General features: G+C 36.1%; 1 protein-coding gene across 3 annotated transcripts in view; it reads right to left on the bottom strand.

Moving 5' to 3' along the window:
• Positions 1-21,228, bottom strand: part of ZNF385B (zinc finger protein 385B) — a 393,057-nt gene that overhangs the window by 273,761 nt on the left and 98,068 nt on the right. The window contains exon 1 of one of the 3 annotated variants that reach the window (XM_074399396.1): positions 9,702-9,912. The exons of the other annotated variants lie outside the window; for them this stretch is intronic. Coding sequence (XP_074255497.1) covers positions 9,702-9,726 — 25 coding nt within the window. The 5' untranslated portion in view covers positions 9,727-9,912. Of the gene's footprint in view, positions 1-9,701; positions 9,913-21,228 lie in introns of those variants that run through there. 3 annotated transcript variants of the gene reach the window in all.

Here is a 21,228-nt window from a genome sequence, read left to right as displayed (position 1 = left end):
ACCATAAAGTCATCATCTAGCAACTCTACAAGCTTTTTCTGTGATAACTTTTGGTCACATCACATTCCTTCCATTTTTCCCTCCACTTCTTTCATCTTTTATACTCGTTTTAGTGCAAATATATTGCTATTCTCAAAGTAAGCCATGTGTATGTTAAAAAATTTAAAAGTACAAGAATATAATAGTTTAACGTAAGTCTACTTCAAACAGCACAGAGTACACAGTTTAATTATACCTTCAACCCAGTCCCCAGTCTCCCATGAAATAAATTCATTCTCTTCCTCTTTTTCCTGATCCTCTCCTCCTTTCCCCATATGTATGTATACATGTACATACACACATACAAACTTTGGTCCACATATTGCTAATTTTTCTTATATTTTGCATGTTATTCCATATCAGTTTTACAGATGTATCTTATTATTTTAAATTACTGCATAATACCACATGGCATGGATGAACCATAATTGTTATCATCTATTGCTGAATATTTCATCCTATATTTTTCTACTATAAATAAATTTGCAATAAAATCTTCACGTATACGTATATATACACATGCAAGGAAATTTATTTTATGTGTCTTTGTATATGCAAGGTATCTGTTAACTAAATCTGGTAGTGAAATTGCTGGGTCAAAGACATGAACCTTGTAAGTTTTAATAGTTATTACCATATTTCCCTACAAATATTAAAAGAATCAATTTATACTCCATACAATCATGTATGAGATTGCCCCATGCCCACACCCGAGGCAGCTCACTGCGTTACCATATGGTTTCATCTTATCCACCTGCTAAGTAAGAAAAATAGCATATTTTTTCCTCTATCAACTTTGCAGATATTTTTTAGCTCTTATTTTGGTTGACACATCAAAGCACAAACTTTAGTCCCTGTCCTTGGTCCTCCCTCAATTATTGGACCATTAAACTTGTATTATATGGTGATTCTTATTAACTATTGGATTTGTTATGCCATGCTAAAGAAGTTTGCCCTTTAGCATGAGATGTGTCAAGGATAGTTAATTATATTACACAGAAAGCCCTTTCAGTAGTCAGATATGATAAAATGTGATAATAACATTAACATAATTGAATTAAGGCTACTTAAGAAGTAAGGCTTCTTCTTGAGCTTGTAATCATCATCCCAGCCTTCTTTAAAGGCTGACTTCCAATGAATAGAAATGGTTTAAAACTTTATACAGGGAGTAAATGCAAATCACTAACCCTATTATTTTTTCAGGTCTTACCTTCATTTCCAAACTTCATCACAGTGTTTACAGTCTCTACTGTTAAGCTGTCATTCAAATACATTCAAGCTGGGTTGCACACAGAACCGGCAGAAGTTAGTGTGGAGTACAAAAGCTGTTGAGTGGGGGTGTGGCGTTCAAAAGGTCTAGGTTTAACTTCTAGTTCTGCTGTCTTCAGCAAGTCACTTACCTTTTTGATGACGTTTATTATCAGTATAATGAAAAAATGTTACTTGTCTCTACTTCTCAGGGTTATAGTGAGGCTCAAATGATATAATAATTGGAAATGGGTAAAGAGTAAAAAGCAATAAAGTTCTTCAATTTTCTTTCCGAAACTTTTTTTTCCTACCCAGGCCCATTATTTATGTGGCCTCCACCTACTCAAAGTCTCACATGCTGTGCCATCTAACTTGTGTCTCCTGTAATCCAGCTCCATATCTCCCATCAATATTTACCTGTTTTAGGTTTTATGTTTCAGACCCTAATTTGTATTAAGACAGCTATAATCAAAAAAATCTGAAAATAATAACAGCTGAATTTATTGAGCCCTTACCACATGCCAAATCATAAATTCATTTTGCAATCCCACAGCTTTTACTAGGATAATTTCTGATAACATCATATTCCTCCCATGTTCTCTCCACTTGCTTCGCAAAAACATTTATATATACTATTCTCACTTAATCTTGGCAACAAATAAAATTGAGTCTATTATTATTCTTGTTTTACAGATAAGGAAACTGAGACTTGGAAAGCGAAGTAATTTGTCCATGGTCACCAGCTAAATTGCGGTGGAGCTGTGCTCTGAATGCCTGAGAAACTGTTCCATAACCCCACTGCTCCACTGCTTCTCCTGAATGCAGAACTAACGTAATGAGTAAATAGTCACTCATGCATTACCTTTGAAATTTAACATGCTCATATAATCATAGAGACTGAAGTTAGAAAATCATCTACCTTAATGATCTATCCAACCTTTAAACTTCCTTTATCTTATGCCTAAGTCACAATCTGTCTTTTGTTTCAGTAACACCAATGAGGGATTTGTATCATGTCCAAAAAAAAAGTAATCCCTTCATCTTCAGACTGCTCTATTGGGAAGTTCTTTATATTAAGCAAAAATCTTTCTTAAAAACTCTGTCTACTGACATTAATTTTACCCAAAAGCTTCACTGAAAAAACTATAATTCAAATGTTACACAAAATAAATCCACTGACAATCTCTTCGCCTTGATAAGGTACTCAGTGCACCTGGACCAGGCTGGTCACCCTCACATAAAAACACCCAAAGCCCTCCTCTGCATTACACCCAAACTACAAGCATGCTCTGCCCAGCTGAGTAAAGAGCAGGACTCCAACCTTCATTGTTACAGATGCTCTATTTCTTCAACTCCCATCTAAGATACCATTAAGATTGTGTGATGTAATCATATCATGCTTTTGACTCATATTATGAGTTTACATTTCATCAATATTCCTACATCATTTTTCACTCCTTCTTCAATTTACTGTTAGTTGAAACTGATCATGATGCAGTTGGGCCACTTTTCTAGAATAGTGGTTTTAACTGAGGCTGTACATTAGGATCCCACTGGGAGCTTTAAAAATATTGTTTCCTAGATAGCAGCCACAGAACTTCTAATTTATTTAGTATTGGAGGTGGCTCAGGACTTACATCAATTGTGTCTTCCTATATATGTATTATCCCAGTTTGATAACACTGGTTAAAAGCATGGATTCCATGCCCACTGCAAATTCAAATCTCACCTCAGTATTATAACTATACTCTACTACATAGCTAGATGACTTTGGGCATGTACCTCAACTTCTCTGTACTTGTTTCCCTAATGCTTACATATGGGATTTTTGTAAAGATTAAACAAGTTTATACATATACAATGTCTTGCATATGGTTAGTTTGAAAGTCGACTACCATTCCTGTTATTATTAAGTCTCATTATGCACCATTTATTGCATCCACTCCATTTGAGAAGGACAATGATAATATTTGCTGCTGGAGAGCTGATCTGATGCATTATACAGGCTGAGTAGTGAGAGATGGTGAGGTACATCGGGGCTTATCGATTATAGAACAGGCTTCTCGAGAAAGATACAAAGCACTGCCAAGTCTTTTGAGTCTTAAGCTGTTGCTTGTAGTGCTCTGGTGGATGGTTTTGTTGGTTGAACTATTTGGGTTTAGGACTAAGCATAGTGGGGTATCTAATCCCAGTCTGGGTCTCAGCTATTGTGTTTTCAGGGTGTTAAAGTCACTTTTGTTGTTTATTTTTACTTCAGCTGACGCTTTTCACAGTTTAGATGGAGCTCAGCTTTATTGCAGGTTTCCCTGAAACACACTTTTCACTGGATTTTATTCGTTTAGGTTAATCGTATGACCACAGTGGCTGGCACGAAATTTACCAACCCTGGAGTATATTAGCATAGCTTAGTCAAACTTTCATTTGTTGCTGGTTAAATCAGTTGTAGCTGAATCAAGCAATAAGCATCAGAAATCATTTCAAAGCCATACCCATTTTCTTCTTACCCCAATTAAAGCATGATTCACAGCCCATTACAGGATTTCTAACTACTGCAGGAGGGATATTCATTGCTTACTCACCTTAGTAAATCACACAAACTGGCTATGTACTTAAATTACACAAGATCAAAAGCTCTTAGATTAAGAGTTAACTAATTTATTATAACTATACTATTACCCATTGGGCAATAATGAAAATACAGAAAGTATGGGAAAATGTCAGAAAAAGAAGTCATTGCAGATTCATTTCTGTAACTACTTACTCTTGGATATTTTAAAAATTTCTTCAGAATGTAGCCTGCCCTCTCCCAGCACCCCCAACTCCAAGAATCCTGGGTAAAGAAATCTCCCTTTAACTTGCTGGAAGGAAGGGAGAGTTCTAGATGTAAAGTCATTTCTTCTAAAGAACCACCACTGATGAAAAATGAATCAGAGAAAAATGAAACAGCTATACCACAGATCTCCAAGTGAAATTCACACACGAAATTTGAAATGTGAGCAAAAAGATGATTTACTAAATGTCCCAGTGGCATCGCAGAATCCCTGGAAAAACTAGAGACAGAGGGCTCCTCATCTCTGGCTGGCCAGGTGTTCCCTGATGGAGGTATCTTTTTATCATTCAATTGCCATTTGCCAAGAAAAGATAGCTACTGAGCAATATCACTGTTTAAGAAATTAAAAGAAATACAGTCCTTCAAATTAGGAACTTCAGCTTACCCTCAGCACCTTTTCCAAAAATTTGAGGACAAATGTTGTTGGAAGACTTTTAGGGATTGAAGTTTAGATTATGGATTCACAGTGGTACTTTGGCATCACACACACACCATACAACCGGATAGTACTGGAGTAAGTAGGAGGACACTGGAGCCAACATGGGGGCTGGAGTAGAGTATTCAAGGTAAAAAGGAATCAGAATCTTTTCCTACAGAGCATAGTTTAAATACAAGAAAAGGTCACCAGTATCAGTTTAAACTAGTGGAAGAAGTAACACATAACACAATAACGTTTATGATTAGTCAAAAGTGGGAAACAGATTGATGAGTGGAGGCAAAAGAGATCTTGGGAGATTTAAAATCATCAGACTGAAATAAGGGTATAGTGTTAACAGACATGAAAAAAAAAAAAGGGAAGAAAATAGGAATTTGTCCTCTAGGGCAACAGACACCGAAAAATGAACTAGATCATTTGGTGGGTGTAACATTTAATTCAAAGAAGATATGGTTTAGTAAGAAGTACTTTCTTGGGATGGTAGACTGAATTCATTTCCAAAACTTGGGTTAACAACGCTCATATTCAACTGATCAATTCAGGCTCAAAATAGGTTCTGGGTTTGAATGTTGCATAACTGATAGAGAATTGAGGTGGCATTTTAGAAACAAAAGGTTAGGTTAAAGAAATTACTCCAAACAGGTTGTTCATATTATTTATTAATCAACTGTAGGTTCTCCTAACACCAAATTCTGCTATATGTGGTTCACGCCTGTGATTTTTTTTTCTCATTTTGGGAATGAAATTATACACTAATGTCTAGTTTCACCTGTTAAGGATATCAACGAAAAGGAAGGGTGAATATTAGGAAGTGAGAAAAGAGAAGAAAAGTAATACAGAGTCTGAGTTGGCAAAGGGGATTTTGCAATGCAGTCTGGAATGAGATGAAGATTATCAGAACAGGACCCCTTTATTCCACAGTGAAGTTGCCCGATATGTAAGAAGAACGTTCAGATCTAGGACAGAACATTCTGCTCTGTTCCAGTGTGGTTAAAATTGGGGTGGCTAGTGTCTGGGAACAGAGTTTTGGTAAACAGCTTAGCATACATACAATTAATTAATATGTTACAAAGTTGTTATGAGAATTCAATAAAAGCCTACTTATAAATATTTTAACATCATATGAGGTACACAGTAGGTACATAATAAATATTGTATCTATTCTATTTTATTCAACTATACTGAGTTGAATAATTGAAGGATCCCATAGATTTTCTTCTAAGTCAAGTTTCCAAGTTATTCTGCCTCTCTGAGAAATCTAGAGGGTGGTAGTCAGAATGAAGTCCTAAACTGAAGAGGGTAACTAATATCTAAATAAAGGCCAGAAGAATGGTGGGGGGACGGGGAGAAGGAACTGAGAGAGTAACCTCTCATTTTGCATCTTAACTACAAAAAAAACGAATCTATAAATATCTCTAACCTGCTAAGGAAGGAAAATCCTGAAAATGCTATAATTGATAAGGGATTGCAATTGAAATTAATTGTATAATACTCATTATTTATTCAAAATGTTACTGGCACATGTTATTTAATGTACTGCCTTTATTAGATTAGTAATTATAGGAGGCTTCCATTTATTATTCGTGATTTCGATTCCATCAGTCCTTTATTTCTTGACACCATTTTAAGTTTCTCAGATGGTAACTTTCTTTCCCTAGGAGTTGTCAAGCACAAACCCTAACAGTTAAAACTGATCACTTTTACAGGAATGTGGAGTCTCCATTTTGGCACCGGTAAAACCAGTTTTCTAGGCCATTACTGGAGACTCACTTTCCTATTTAGAAAGTATGTGGAGTTTCCAGATTAAATACAGGACACCAGGTCCAAGTTGAATTTTGGCTAAACAACTAAAAATCTTCAGTATTAAGTATATTCAAAATATTGTATGGGATATACACATATATAGTATTATTTACTGTTTTAGCTAAAATTGACATTTAGTGCAGAGTTCTATATTGTTATGTGCTAAATCTGGAAACCCTAAAACTTGATGTTCCCAACTTTATTAATGGGAAGTAGAAAAAAAAAAGTAAGTAAAAAACTGAAGGTAAATGAAGCTTTAAGGTAAGAAGCCACTTTCACACTAAAGTATAATTGTCTTAGCAACACACCTCAAAAGAAACTACAACCTCTATAAATTGTCCACACTACTATTGGATGTATACAATCAGGAAAGCCAAATTTGGACAGTAATTTCATTCTGCAATCATATTTCTCAATTAAAAGAGGGTTATGTCTGCTATTTGTTTGTAACTAGCCATTTTTAAGATGTGCTGAAGAACAACTCAAGATGCTATTCCTTAATACAAAAGCAAAAAGATGCAGGCAAATCACTGAGATTTATATCCTCATGATTTCCTAAATCCTACTACTTACGAAGGAGAAATTGCTACTAAGACTTCAGGCAGATATGCCAAATTAATCTCTTCTTTCCTCTGAGTGAATTTTCTATGTTCTATGTAATATGACAAATTTCAAGATTCTAAGGCAATTCTGACATTCTAAAAATTTTTTTTAAAAAGGTTTCCATTTACTAAACATGTTACATCATCAGGAATTTCAAAGAGAAAATGTCAATGTTCTCTAACTTTCTAATTCTCAACCCACAAAGCCAATTTGTCTCATGGTCTTTGGGGAACTAATAAACATGGAATATTTATTTGTAAGTCAAAATCTAAAACCAAGTCCCCTTGACAGTCTGATGATGACTTGGGGAATAACGTTCCCAAAAGAATAGAAGAAAAAAAAAGTATCACATTTTGCTTCATCTAAAAACACAAAATTGTTTTCTAATTATAATGGTACATATTACACCCTTATTATAATAATAACATTTTATCTTGAGTCATTACGTGTGTAACCACTTAACCTAGGCAAAGATCTAATAATTAACAAGAAAAAAAAATCAGGAAATTCAGGATTTATGAAGTGTTTTCAGTTCCATTGTCAAGACCACATGAGAGAAAAAGTATATTAGCATCACTCCAATATGTACTCTATTCCATCTGCATATCCTTTACCACCATGCAAAGAATTAACACAAAAATAAATATTCCACTAAATGTCCTAGTAATTTTGATCACCTCTATTTCAAAATGCATTATGACCAGCACATCTTTCAACTAGGGTTATTTTCTGATCGAATTTAAAAGGCTAAGGAAAGCATTCTTAGCACATTGATGAGTGCATTTTATTTTTATTCTATGAAAACAAATAAAAGCTGTATTTAATATTAATATAGTTTTAGCATTTGAGGGCTTCTGCTTTTCTAAGTGAGACCATTGCATTAAAGGAGGCATTTCTGGGTCAAATTTCTAATGTATCTACAGGCTGTTTTAATTTTATTATTTAACTCACCCTACTCATAGCACGTACATGTACAACTAAGTATGAATAGCTTATAGCAAATGTAAGGTGTATTAAAGCCTTTCACTCTTTCCAGCAGTGCTCTGGGATGCATTACGAGACAAGCAGATAGATATGATGAATTGCACAATATGGCCAAAAATAGAGAGGTTTTCTACAAATGTATTGCAAAAAAATAAACAAATACTTCACATTTCAGAACATAGCTATTTGGATGTCACATGTTAGCAAAGGACAAAGTGGCAGACATTAGCAACTTTAAATCTGTAGGTTCTGGATTAAACAATATAAAGGAACTTTGGAGAAATGACAAAGCATCTAGAGAGTAGATGAGGTTGAAGGTAAGAGTCTATTCTTGAGGGTCTAATTAGGTTCTTCCCATCTCTCTACTTTTTTTTTAACAAAAAATCTTTATAGAGACGCCTTACCAGAAGCTATCAGTTTTGACAGTACACTGAAATCCTGGCAGTGAACCATAAATTGACCATTACCATAAAAAGAGCTGCTAAATGAGAAACCATGTGCTCAGTATAAAACTAATTTCATGCTTTCAAAAGCACACAGTGGCTTCTAGCAAGATAGTGGCCCTGGGACTTGCTGAGACAGATTGGCGAACACAAATGGTTTGCTCCTGATGTGTCTGCTTAGCCAAGCTTTACGTGTACTGGCAGTAAAAGAGGTTCTCGAGTCTTCTGTCAAACAAATACACACTTAGCTATAACTTTAAAGCTGAAAACAGCTGCCTCAAATAAATATAGCAGGAAAAACACATGCACATATATACACACACACTCCATGTGCCATGTTAGCTGTTTCCAGTCAAATAAAAATAGATTCCCTTGCCAACCTAATATACTAAACAGACACTTAATAAACATACTGCTATTTAATACATTATAATCCTCACACTTCGTTCATGCTTAGAAACATAGGAATTAGAGTTTAGCCAAGCCTAAGCAATACCACTCCATCTACTTGGAGGCTAACTTTGAGTCTGCCTTTATCTAGTTGGCTTTCAAATACCATATACTTACAAGGCTACCTCAAACCTTTCCAAGCATGATGATCTAGTAATTTAACCCCTCCAGGTGAGTGCATGTACTTTATGTATATTTAAATGATAAAATCTGCTACATTAAAAGGATCTCAGCTATTAAAAAAACACACTTCATGAAGAAATACTGCTAATTTCCTCTTGTTCTCATTCTGCACACCATCACTAGAAATCAATTACTGTTGGTTGTCCAGTGCACGACCGGTCATAACTTTTCATTATTAATAATGTCGAGCTTAACCAGGTGTCAACTCCAGTATGTAATCCATATCACTTACTTTCTTAGTTATCTTGAAACAAGATTTGTCTCCTCCTATTTGTTTTTCACGTCAAAGATTCCACAAAGTACACTTAGTTTATAGCCTTTTTAATACATCTGAAACACATAACATTACTGCTAATTACCTACTTTCAGTAACGATAGCAAATTGCATATCACTGACTTGTTTGGAATGTTTAAAATGCAAAGGAAGTCACCTACTGGTAAGATGTCCTCGGCAAACAGCTAGCACAGAAAGAAAGGGATGCATATCACACCCATGTAAGGAGTTACTTCCCAACAAAATTTTAAAATCATATATTTTGCTCTTCAGTTTTGCTCCTTTGGATGTGTCAGCACGACACGATAAACACAATTGATGACTCCACAGGATTCGGTTCAACGTACGAAAGAATCTGTTACTGACATCCCAGACCCCAGCAACCAAGTTTTAAATAAAAATGCTCACCTCTGCTAGGAAGTCCACTCCACATCCTGGCAGGGCTTTCACCAGCTTCAAGAGCAACCAAGTTAGATAAACAAAACTTCCAGTATGTGACCAGGGTAATGCACAGCGCTACCGAGACTTGGCTCCAGCCCTGATTATCTGTGTGACAGCACCACGTTATATCAGTGCCGCTCCAAGCCTTCCCAGTTGCTGGCTTATTGCACTGCTCATTGAAAATCCTTTACACGCTGGCAACATTTTAGGGAAGGACAAGCACACTCTGAGTCATTTGTAAAGAAAGCAGAGCAATTTCAATTCTATATCTCCATGCGTGCTGAAACCAGAAGCACTGTCAACGTACAAGTCTGAGGTGGATTTATGCTGAGAAACAGGCAACATAAGCCTTCATTATCAATGCATGAAATCAGCTACTGTGATCAAATTCAAGAAAACCACAAAAAGGATATGATTATGAAAGTCTCCACAGATTTAGCACTAAACCTTGTGGAATAAAGAATCATCTATTGAAATAGTGTAAATGTTAAAAATAGCTCTGGCTTTTCAACAATGAGCAGGATACAGGGAAGAAATCAGCAGTCTATATTATAAGGACTTATAAAGGCTGCATAAACCAAAATAGCTGTAGGTTCCTGGGACTTCTCTATAGACAAGTAAAATCACTGGAGACTATTACAATTATAACAAAAATAATTCCATATACTTGACACAGATGTCCATTAAAGGGCAAATCAAACACCCTTTAACTCCTAAATGCCCGTCTCTAAATTAAAATAATGGTGATAGTTAAAAATGTACAATGCTAGCACCAGGATAAAATACTATCAGTTTTACTCTAAGACAATTTCATAAGCAATATTTAAATCTATTCTGTTCAACAAGAAAATAAACATGCAAGACAGATATTTTTAACACTATCATCTTTGCTCATTATTTTAAAAAATCATTAAACCCATGTATTTTTATCCAACTATCCCCAAATTTATACCTTTGCTTTTTATCATCCTTCCTCTTTTGTTACTAAGATATAAGACGCAAGAGCTACTGGACATCGTTTTTAGAAGACACAGGTAGCTATACCCCCAGAAAGCAGAAGCTGTGATTTGAGATCACAAAATACACAGCTTTGACATGTGCATGCAAACTGCAAAGCAAAAAAGAAATAAAACGTTTATTAGAAGCCACAGAAATAAACCAGAAGAAATTCCTAGCAGGCAACATTGACAAAGAACACATTTAAGTTCTATTCCAAGTTTTAGAAAGAGTTTTAGGTTCTCATTGGGACTCTGAGGGCAGAGCAAATTAGAATCCAATAAAGGCAATTCCTGATTTGAGGATCTTCTATAAATGATTGCGTTCAGTTCTAGTAATCCTACTAACTCTGAGGTGACACATTTAGAAGTGTCTACAATATGAAACATCTGTGTAAAAATAAGCAGCACTCATTTACATAACACAGCATTCTGGAGCAACATTAAACACAGCACTCCCATGGATATTCTCACTATGTCTACATACGTAAAGTTGACTCCTCACTGCTGTTGGTTAGATGCCCTTGCTTGGAGACAGATTAGACACACAATTGGACATGCACACAAGCATGTGTGCACACATATACCTACATCATTGAACACTTACCCTCACAGTCACTTTGGCCACCTGAATTCCATTTGTTTTGTGTCTCCTGAAGCCCCTAGGGCAATATTTGAATGTATTATGAGAAATAGCACTGGGCATCACTGACTTTGCAATTGTTCAGTGTCCTCTCTCTCTTCTGTCCTCTCTGCCCCGTCCAACACACACGTAAACTTTCCTTAGAAGATAGTCATATAAATAGTTCATGAGAGATTGTGTGCCTAAAAACATTTTTATCATTACTGCACATGAAGCTCCCTAGTAATAAAAGTTTAAAATTAAAACCAGGATATTTGATTATAGGTCAATCCCTTATCTAAAACCCTTAGTGCTTGATGCATTTCAGAATTCAAATGTTTGCAGATTTTAGAAAGGTAATATGCTACATATGCCAGGAATTACATAATGCCTCCATTGGCGGATGTTATATAATGCCACATTGGGGTCTGGGGCAACAACTCTATAATCAGATACATTAACATTCTATAGCAAAACACGTGCTTATTCATACTCGTTGGGATAAATAAATGCTATAATTTTAGCTCACATTAGTTCAGGTCACGTTTTCCCATCGATATGAATTACAAAATCTTCCAGAATTTCAGGAATTGCAAGTAAGAGACTGTGGACCGTCTTAACATTTACCTAAACTGCTATAAAGTTATGGATTGGGAAATGGTACCTAAGCAGGCGTTCTCTTGCCTAGGCAAGAAATTTGGAGGGTAGTGTTACTTTAATGGATGGGCAAAAATATGAGGAAAGGTGCTACTAAGACTGAAAGACAAAGCAGAGCAGAAATGTGGCATAATGCACAATGACAAAACTAGGACATGGAAAAGAAAGGCAGAAGAAGCCACTCGAAATTACTGAACCAAAAAAACCCGCAAAACATAATAATAATAGTACTTATTGATTACTTAAACTTTATACCCACTAGTGTGAAAGGCACTGGACATAATTTTTTTTTTCAGCAACCTACCTTAATTTTTAAAAGGAAATTTTAAAAGGAAGGGTGTATCTTCAGAGTGAGGCAAAAAACATTGGGTTATCTCACCCTCTTCTCATTGTACCGAAAAGCAAAATATCCTTAATGTTAAACAGTGCATGTGACACTCTCAGAAACAAACAAAAAAATAAGTTTTGCCTTATGAAGTAAAGATTTATGTTTATTTGTATATACTATATACTACTTGCTATAGAGGTTCTTTAGAATCCATTTTAGAAAAAAATAGTAATATTTTCTGCCATCAAGAGTCAACTGTTCAATTTTTAAAGCCATTTTAAAAACATATGTTCCCCAAAAAACAAGAATAATGTGTTGTATTTTCTTGGTGTCTTTCCTATGAAATTACACAAATAAATACGTTTCTTTAAGTACATTAAAAAACGTTAATATAGCAGAGCATTGACACTGCACTAAGACTTTGGGTCTATAGAACAGTTACTGTCTTCATAGAGCATTTCCTGAGTGTATTTTGGGGCCTTAACGTGCACTGGGGAAGTGTCCAGGAGGCATTTATGTGGAGAGTAGTCCTTCTAATCACTGAACAAACTATACTAGAATATGTGGCTCTTAGTATATGGAATACAACAAAAAAAAAAAGTCATTTTCTATGTGAAGAAGGAAACTGCATTTATTTTTTTGACAATACAACATAATTTGGTGAATTCTTTTCTTAGCAACCAAAATGGTGCCCCAATGGTTTTATGGAGTTACAGCAGATTCGAAAAGTAACTGACTATCCTATAAGATGAGTAACACTTCAGGGCTATGATTAAAAAAAAAAAAAAAAAAAAAAAAAAAAAAAAAAAAAAAGCTCCCCATACCTTTTATGTCAAGTCTATAAAATGATAGATAATTACTCAGTGAATAGGACAAGAGTCTCTGGATTGCAGCGCAGGTTCACCAGAAAGCAAGCTCTTGAAATGAAGCTGGTTAACATTATGTGAATACCAGCACACTCAGCCCATTAAAAAGTAAAATATCCAGCGCTTCCACCTCCTCCAAACTCCATGTAATCAGAAGAACAAACGTGTTTCACAGCTGGCCCAAAAACAAGCTCAAGAAAAACTGTTAAGTGCCAAGGACATATACCAACCACATGGTCAGCTGTAGCATTCCACAGGGCTGTCTAACCCAGAACACTGTCCAACAGCCTCCTTGGCTGTGACACTGTTAAGATGTAAAGTCAAATGCCTGTGTGAAGAAAGTTGGTCAGTCCAGGTGAAAATACACTCAACTCCCAGTGGAAACTGAACTCTAATTACCACTGGACCCACTACTGAAAATCCTTCTCCCTAGATTAGTTTAAAATGGGTAACACTTTTATTCCAGACAGACAAGAGGATTTCAAATATGCCTTTGATAATTTAAATCACTCAGTCACACAAACACTTGCTATGATCATCTGAGACTCAGTTTCCACATTGAAAGGTACCAGTATTTGGTTTTCAAAATCTAAAACCCAAGACTTGATGTTAAGCAATTCTGATCTTTTAATACATATAATATGTAAAAGTTTATATTCCAAAGCATTCTTAAAGAAAAAGACAATCCATCCTTCACTAAAAAGAGGGCCAGCCACTCCTTGTAATCATTTTATCAATGTTCCATTCAAACTCTTTCATGTATCAATCCCTTACAGTTCTGTACTTAATCTACACCCTTGTATAATCCACATCCTTTGCACAGTTTTTTTGTTTGTTTGTTTGTTTGTTTGTTTGTTTGAGACGGAGTTTCGCTCTTGTTACCCAGGCTGGAGTGCAATGGTACGATCTCGGCTCACTGCAACCTCCGCCTCCTGGGTTCAGGCAATTCTCCTGTCTCAGCCTCCTGAGTAGCTGGGATTACAGGCACGCGCCACCGTGCCCAGCTAATTTTTTGTATTTTTAGTAGAGACAGGGTTTCACCATGTTGACTAGGATGGTCTCGATCTCTTGACCTTGTGATCCACCCACCTCGGCCTCCCAAAGTGCTGGGATTACAGGCTTGAGCCACCACGCCCGGCCCTTTGCACAGTTTTTAACCACAGGTACCGAGTAGGGAGTTGTTCTACAATGACTTTTTCAAGTCGTTGTCAGGTGTGGTTTTAGATTTCTGACACCACTGAAGACGGCTGGAGCTCTGTCTCAAATTGAAAGCATTTGTGTGGCAGGGGGTGGATAGAGTTGTAACTTGAGACTTCACCCTATTTCCAAATTTCTCTACTCTCATTCCCAAGGAACTTCAATCTCAATAATCCCTATAGTATCAGTCTCAATTAAATTTATCTGGGGAGAACAGATAAAGGGAACCAACTCTTATCCTTGAAGAATAGAGTCAGGATTTTGTAAAATACTTAGACACTAAAAAGTGCTCAATTCTGAGTAAGACAATGAATCAGAAAACTATATCAATATTCCTTCTGCTATATGTATCATCATTGGGTCTGAAGAACTACAAGTAAGAGACAATTCCGAGTGCTCTTAAAAGGACTTGGGGTTTATACAAAGAAAAGCAGATGCCCTCTTTTCAAAGGTGTAATTTGACATATTTTGACCAAGGCCTTTTCCCCTGCTAAGCCTGTCCAATCATTAAAAACCATAAGTAATATGGGCTCTATCCAATACATGGATTGTATAATTATTCTATGAAAGGAGTTTTCTGAACTTATTAATTAAGAGGTTTAAATAAATAAGTATATTATAAATAATTTAATCTACCTGCCTCACACTGAAATGATTTACTTACATAGTGCATTTACTGGTAGAAACTCAATGATTTGTTATACATTCACCATGGTGATTGTATTTTGCAAAAGTCATATTTCTTGGTTGAATAACAAATGTCAAGTTGATTAATCAAAATTAAGTCAAAGCAAGCATTTAAAACTATGTGTTTCCACTGAAAAGGTAAAATACATTATCATACTGATGAATTCTAGCCTTATCTCTAAATCTGTCATACAAACCTAAGGATGCATCATTCAACATTTATGTTCCTTTCTAATATCTCTTAAAATGGAGATTTTTCCAGACATGGAGCAATATTAATATATTTAAGTAGTGATTTTTATTCCTGAAAACTAGAGAAAGATCTCTCCTGCAATTCCAAAACATCCAGCCTCCCCAACCCCTGCCAGGTCTTCCCTATAGATTCTGCCTAACACGTACAAGGTGCTCAGAAAGTCTATCAGATGAGCATGCTCCTACCCACACAGGCATGTACGCACATGCTTGGTGTGCTATTTCTTTTCTTTCCATACTCATTAATAGGTTCCATCAGAATGTTGATGTGGGCAAGGGAATGAGGAAACTATCATACTTTCAATATACTCATGGCACCATCTTGTGGTAATTCTATGGTATTGCGTTTTTCAAGTTTAATTTTTAAAGTTCTCCAAAAATGTCTGGGAAAACACATTTGAGGATAAAGTTAACGTTCTAAATATGCATGAGATGCAATATTATAAATCTGGCCTATGTACTTAAAACCATCCCCAGATATTTTGGGAGTCATAATATCTATCATTAGTGTCCTGACCCCAGAAGTCATTTAATACCAACAACTGTTTCTTGAATGCAGAATAGGAATGAAATTAAGAAATATTAAGGGATCCCTGAAGATCCTGGGGCATAAAAGAACACCACAGACTATACCAGCAAAAAATAAGTAAAATTATATATAACACTCCAACTGACAACCCATTTTCCAATCCTGTGCTCCATTCCCACATCCAAACTACTACTCTGCTTCCTGCTGTAAAATACCCAGGTTTTATCATCCCTATCTTCTCCCCCACTCCAAATGTCCTCACTTTAAAATCTACTCAAGCTCAGTTTAAAATTTCTAAGGCAAAATAAAATATGCCACTTGCTGAATCAAGAGGCAGATCCTATTTTTTCACCCCCTGAATTTGAACTGGCATTGTGTCTCAGGCCATTCCTGCTGCTATAACAGAATACCACAGACTGAGGTGATTTTTAAATAACAGAAATTTATTTCTCACCATTCTGAAGGCTAAGAAGTTCAAGATCAAGGTATCAGCAGATTTGGTGTCTGGTGAGTACTTGCTCTCTCCTTCCAAGATAATGCCTTGCTGTGGAATCCTCTAGGAGAAACCAATGCTGTATCCTCACTTGGTGGAAAAGCAGAAGGAGCAGGCAGCTCTTGAAGCCTCTTTTATAAGAGCACTAGTCTCTTCATAATGGTAGAGTCCTCATGGCCTAATCACCTCTCAAAGGTACCACCTCTTAATACTATCATCCATTGGGGTTTAAGTTCTAATGTATAAATTTCAGACAGACACAAACATTCAAACCGTAGCACCTTGTGGCTAGCTCTGACCAAAAGAAGACAGTAAGTTGCAGCTTCTGTTCTTGCTGACTTGCAGAACTGCTCTGTGACTGCTGGGTACCAGAGCAGAGCCTGGTCTAATCTACCGGAGAGAATTATCCAGACTACAGCCAGCATGGGTGTCCTGCAGTGAGTCCAACACAAGAGCCACATTGCTGACCACAGCCCACATTTCAGACCCACAGAATCATGATTAAAATAAAACATTGTTTTAAATTTTTTTTTTCTGAAAGCTTCTGCATACCTTTCCACACTTCTCTTGTGTTTCCTTCTATTAATAATTGTCTTACTCAGTTCAGCCACATCTCAGCTTTGTAGACACACCAAGTTTTTCCTCAGGTTGAGATTTTGAGCATTCTCCTCATTCCCTTTGGGTCACTTTTCTCCATTCTCTTTGCTTGACTTTTTTCTTTCTTTCTTTCTTTCTTTTTTTAGTTTTAAAATTTCAGTCTTAAATGAGAATGGATACCATAGGGCAGGATGTTAGTCACTAGCCACCCTACATAGAGAACTAATATGGTCAGTTTTATCTGGACTTGGGATGCTGTAAATAGATCATAGAAAATAAGCTTGCAATCGTGTGGTATGCTGGGGAAGCAATACCTAAGTGAGATGTCTGGAATTGATGCAGAGGCTCCAAGTTGACATAAACCAGATTGAAAGAGAGAGAGAACTCAGGACAACTTAGCCCTGAATTCCAGCAGCTGCCTCTGACTTTCTTATCTATGTATTTGCAGCTCTTTTTCCTATACCTCTGTTTCCACAGGACCAGAAGACCCTTCTTCCTGTTCTAATTCCTTTATACCTTTACAAAGGGATATTCCTTTTTCCCCAAATTATACTTCACTCCAATAATAAGAAACTATTTATAGTTTGTTCCTATATGCATCTGCATTGCTGCTCCCTAAACCTGGAATGTTTTTTTCCTAAATAATTTGAAACTCATCTTCGAATACTCATCTCAAAGATCACCTCCTCTGGAAAGCCTTCTGACCTCCATAAAGTTAATCATTCCTTTTTCTGTGCTGTATTTACCTTACATGGAGATCTGTCATTGTTCTTAGCATAGCATATTGCAATTCACTTATGTAAATATTTATCTTCTCTTGATACTTAAAATAGAGATTAGGAAATAACCCAAGATCATACAGGTGAGCTCTAAACCCAATGGCTAGCATCCTTATGAAATAAGGAGAAAGGAGACTTGAGACAGAAGACAAGACACAGACATACAGAGCAGAAAATGCTCTGAAAACGGAAGCAGAAACTGGAGTGATGTCCCCACAGCCCAGGAATTCAGGGGCAGCCATGAAAAGTTTTCAATTTTTATGTTGTTACATTTAAATCTATAATTCATTTTGAGTTAATCTTTTCATATGGTGTGAGATTTAAGCCTAAGTCATTCGTTTGTTTGTTTGCCTATAGCTGTTCAATTAGTCCAGGACCATTTGTTGAAAAGGTATTCTTCCTCCACTGACTTGCTTTTGTACTTTATCAAAAAATTAATTGAGTATATGTGTGTGGGTCTATGTCTGGGTTCTCTAATCTTCCCCCACCCCCTTTCTCTCTTTACAATAAAGCCACTGTCTTGAATACTTTAATATATAGTAAGCCTCAATATTGGGTAGAGAGATTCCCTCCTTTTTTCTTCTTTGTCAAGTCTTAGTAGCTAAACTAGCTAACTGGTCTGTGCTTTTTCATATAAATTTTAGCATAAGCTTGTCTATGTCTACAAAAACACCTTGCTGGGATTTTGACAGAAATTTCATGAAAACTATAGATCAGTTTAAGGAGAATTTCCATCTTAATCTTGTTGGGTTTTCCAGTCCTGATTTCCAAACACATGGTATGTCTCCCCATTTATTTAGATCTCCGATTTCTTTTCTCAGCATTTTCTAATTTTCAGCACACAGATCCTACACATATTTTTTTAAGTATATATCTAAGTATTTCACTTTATTGGAAGTGATTACAAATAGTATTGCATTTTAAAATTTTGATTTCCATATGTTCATTTTTAGTATAAAATATAATATGTGATTTTTTTTTTTTTTTTTTTTTTTGAGACAGGGTCTCACTCTGTCACCCAGTCTGGAGCACAGTGGTGTGACTGCAGCTCACTGCAGCCTCAACCTCCTGTGCCCAAGCAATCCTCCCACCACAGCCTCCTGAGTAGCTGGGATTACAGGTGTGCGCCACCATGCCCGGCTAACTTTTTCTATTTTTTGGAGCGGGGGAGGGGGGGCAGCGAGACAGGATCTCACTGTGTTACCCAGGCTGGTCTTGAACTCCTAGGCTCAAGTGATCCTCCTTCCTCAGTCTCCCAAAGTACTGAGATTACAGGCTTTTACTTATTTTGTTTTTCTTGCCTTATTATAGGGCTAGAACTTCCAGAACCATGTTGAATAAGACAATTGAGAGTGGACATCCCTCCCCTCTTTTTGGTCTTAGGAGAAAAACATTAAGTCTTTCACCATTAAGTATGATGTTGCCTGTAAGCTTTGTTTAGATGCTTCTATTAAATTAAGGTAATTTCCCTCTATTCCTAGCTTGCTGAAAATGTGTATTGGGTTTTCTCAAATGCTTTTACTGCATTAATGGATATGATCATATGAATTCTTTTCTTTAGCTTGTTGATATGGTAGATTATTATAATTGTTATTATTTGAGATGGAGTCCCAATCTGTTACCCAGGCTGGAGTGCAGTGGCATGATCTCAGCTCACTGCAACCTCTACCTTCCAGGTTCAAGTGATTCTCCTGCCTCAGCCTCCTGGGTAGCTGTGATTACAGGCACACACCACCATGCCTGGTTAATTTTTTTGTGTTTTTAGTAAAGATGGGGTTTCACCATGTTGGCCAGGCTAGTCTTGAATGGCTGACCTCAGGTGATCTGCCTGCCTCAGCCTCCCAAAGTGCTGGAATTACAGGTGTGAGCCACTGTGCCCACTTGGTAGATTATTAATTTTTAAATGATGAGCCAGTTTTGCATACCTGGAATAAATCTCACTTAGTTATGGTATATAATTCTTTTCATAAATTGCTGGATTCAATTTGCTTATATTTTACTGAGAATTTTTTAGTCTAAGTTTATGAGATACTATTCTGTGGGTTTTTAAAAATATCATCTTTGTCTGATTTTGGTATTAGGATAACACTAGCCTAATAAAATAAGTTGGGAAGTATTTCCTCTTCCTCTGTTTTCTGAAAGCAATTGTTTAAAATTGGTGTCAATTTTAAAAATCCTTGGTGGAATTCTCCACTGAAACCCTGTGAATCCAGAAGTTGTTTTTTAAGTGCTTTGTAATTATAAATTCAGCTTATTTGATGGCTAGGCCTATTCAGATCATCTACTTTTGAACTTATTTTTATTTTTGAGACAGAGTCTTGCTCTGTCTCCCAGGCTGGAGTTCAATGGCACAATCTCAGCTCACTGCAAGCTATGCCCCCTGGGTTTAAGTGATTCTCCTCTTTCATCCTCCAGAGTAGCTAGAATTACAGGCATGTGTCACCATACCCAGCTAATTTTTGTATTTTTAGTAGATATGAGGTTTCACCATGTTGTCCAGGGTGTTCTGAGCACCTGACCTCAGGTGGTCCACCCACCTCAGCCTCCCAAAGTGTTGGGATTACAGGCATGAGCCACTGCACCTGGCCCAGATGGTCTATTTTGATTTTAGTTGAATTTTAGTTATTTATGGTTTCTGAAGGACTGGTTCATCCTTCTAACTTGTCAAATTTATAAATACAAGTTTTTCAAATTTATTATATTTTTAATTGCTGCAAGTTCTCTCATAATATCATGTATCTCATTGGTATCTTCTTTCTTCTTGTCCTCATCAGTCTTGCTAATAGCTTATACATTTGATTGATTGTTTTTTAAAGAATGAGATTTTTGTTTTATTGACTTTTCCTCTATTGCTTTCCTATTTTCAAGTTCATATATTTTTGGTCTAGGTCTTTATTACTTTCTTCCTTCTGTTTGCTTGTGGCTTGGTTTTTCTATTTTTTTCTAGCTTCTTGATTGGAAACTTATTTCTTTGAGAACTTTTCTCATTTCAAATATAAGCATTTAAGGCTATAAATTTCTAGCTCAGTACTGCTTTAGCTTCATCCCACATATTTTACTATGTTGTGCTTTCATTGCCATCTAGTTTTTCCTTTGAGACTTCTTTGGTTCATAGATTATTTAAGAGACATATTGTTTAATTTTCCTGTTGTTTTTCTACTATTAATTTCTACTCGATTTTATTATGGTCAAAGAAAATGCTGTGTATGATTACAGTTCTTTCAAATGCATTAAGATTTGTGTTATGGTCCAATATATGCTACCTTTGTGAATAGTTGTATTGACATTTAGAAAAAAGTGTTCTACTATTATTGAGTAGAGTTCTATATAAATTAATTAGATCTTGTTAGCTGATTATATTGTTCAGATCTTTTATATTCTTCCTGATTTTCTGTTTACTAATTCCATCAGTTGCTGAGAGTGGGTCCCCAAATGCAAGTGTACATTTATCCATTTCTTTTTTCTGCTCTATGAGTTTTTGCTTCATGTATT

Source organism: Saimiri boliviensis, chromosome 5 (assembly GCF_048565385.1).
Source record: "Saimiri boliviensis isolate mSaiBol1 chromosome 5, mSaiBol1.pri, whole genome shotgun sequence".
In the NCBI taxonomy this organism is placed as follows: domain Eukaryota; kingdom Metazoa; phylum Chordata; class Mammalia; order Primates; family Cebidae; genus Saimiri; species Saimiri boliviensis.
Note: the sequence above shows the minus strand (reverse complement) of the source record. Positions and strands in the feature narration are given on the sequence as shown.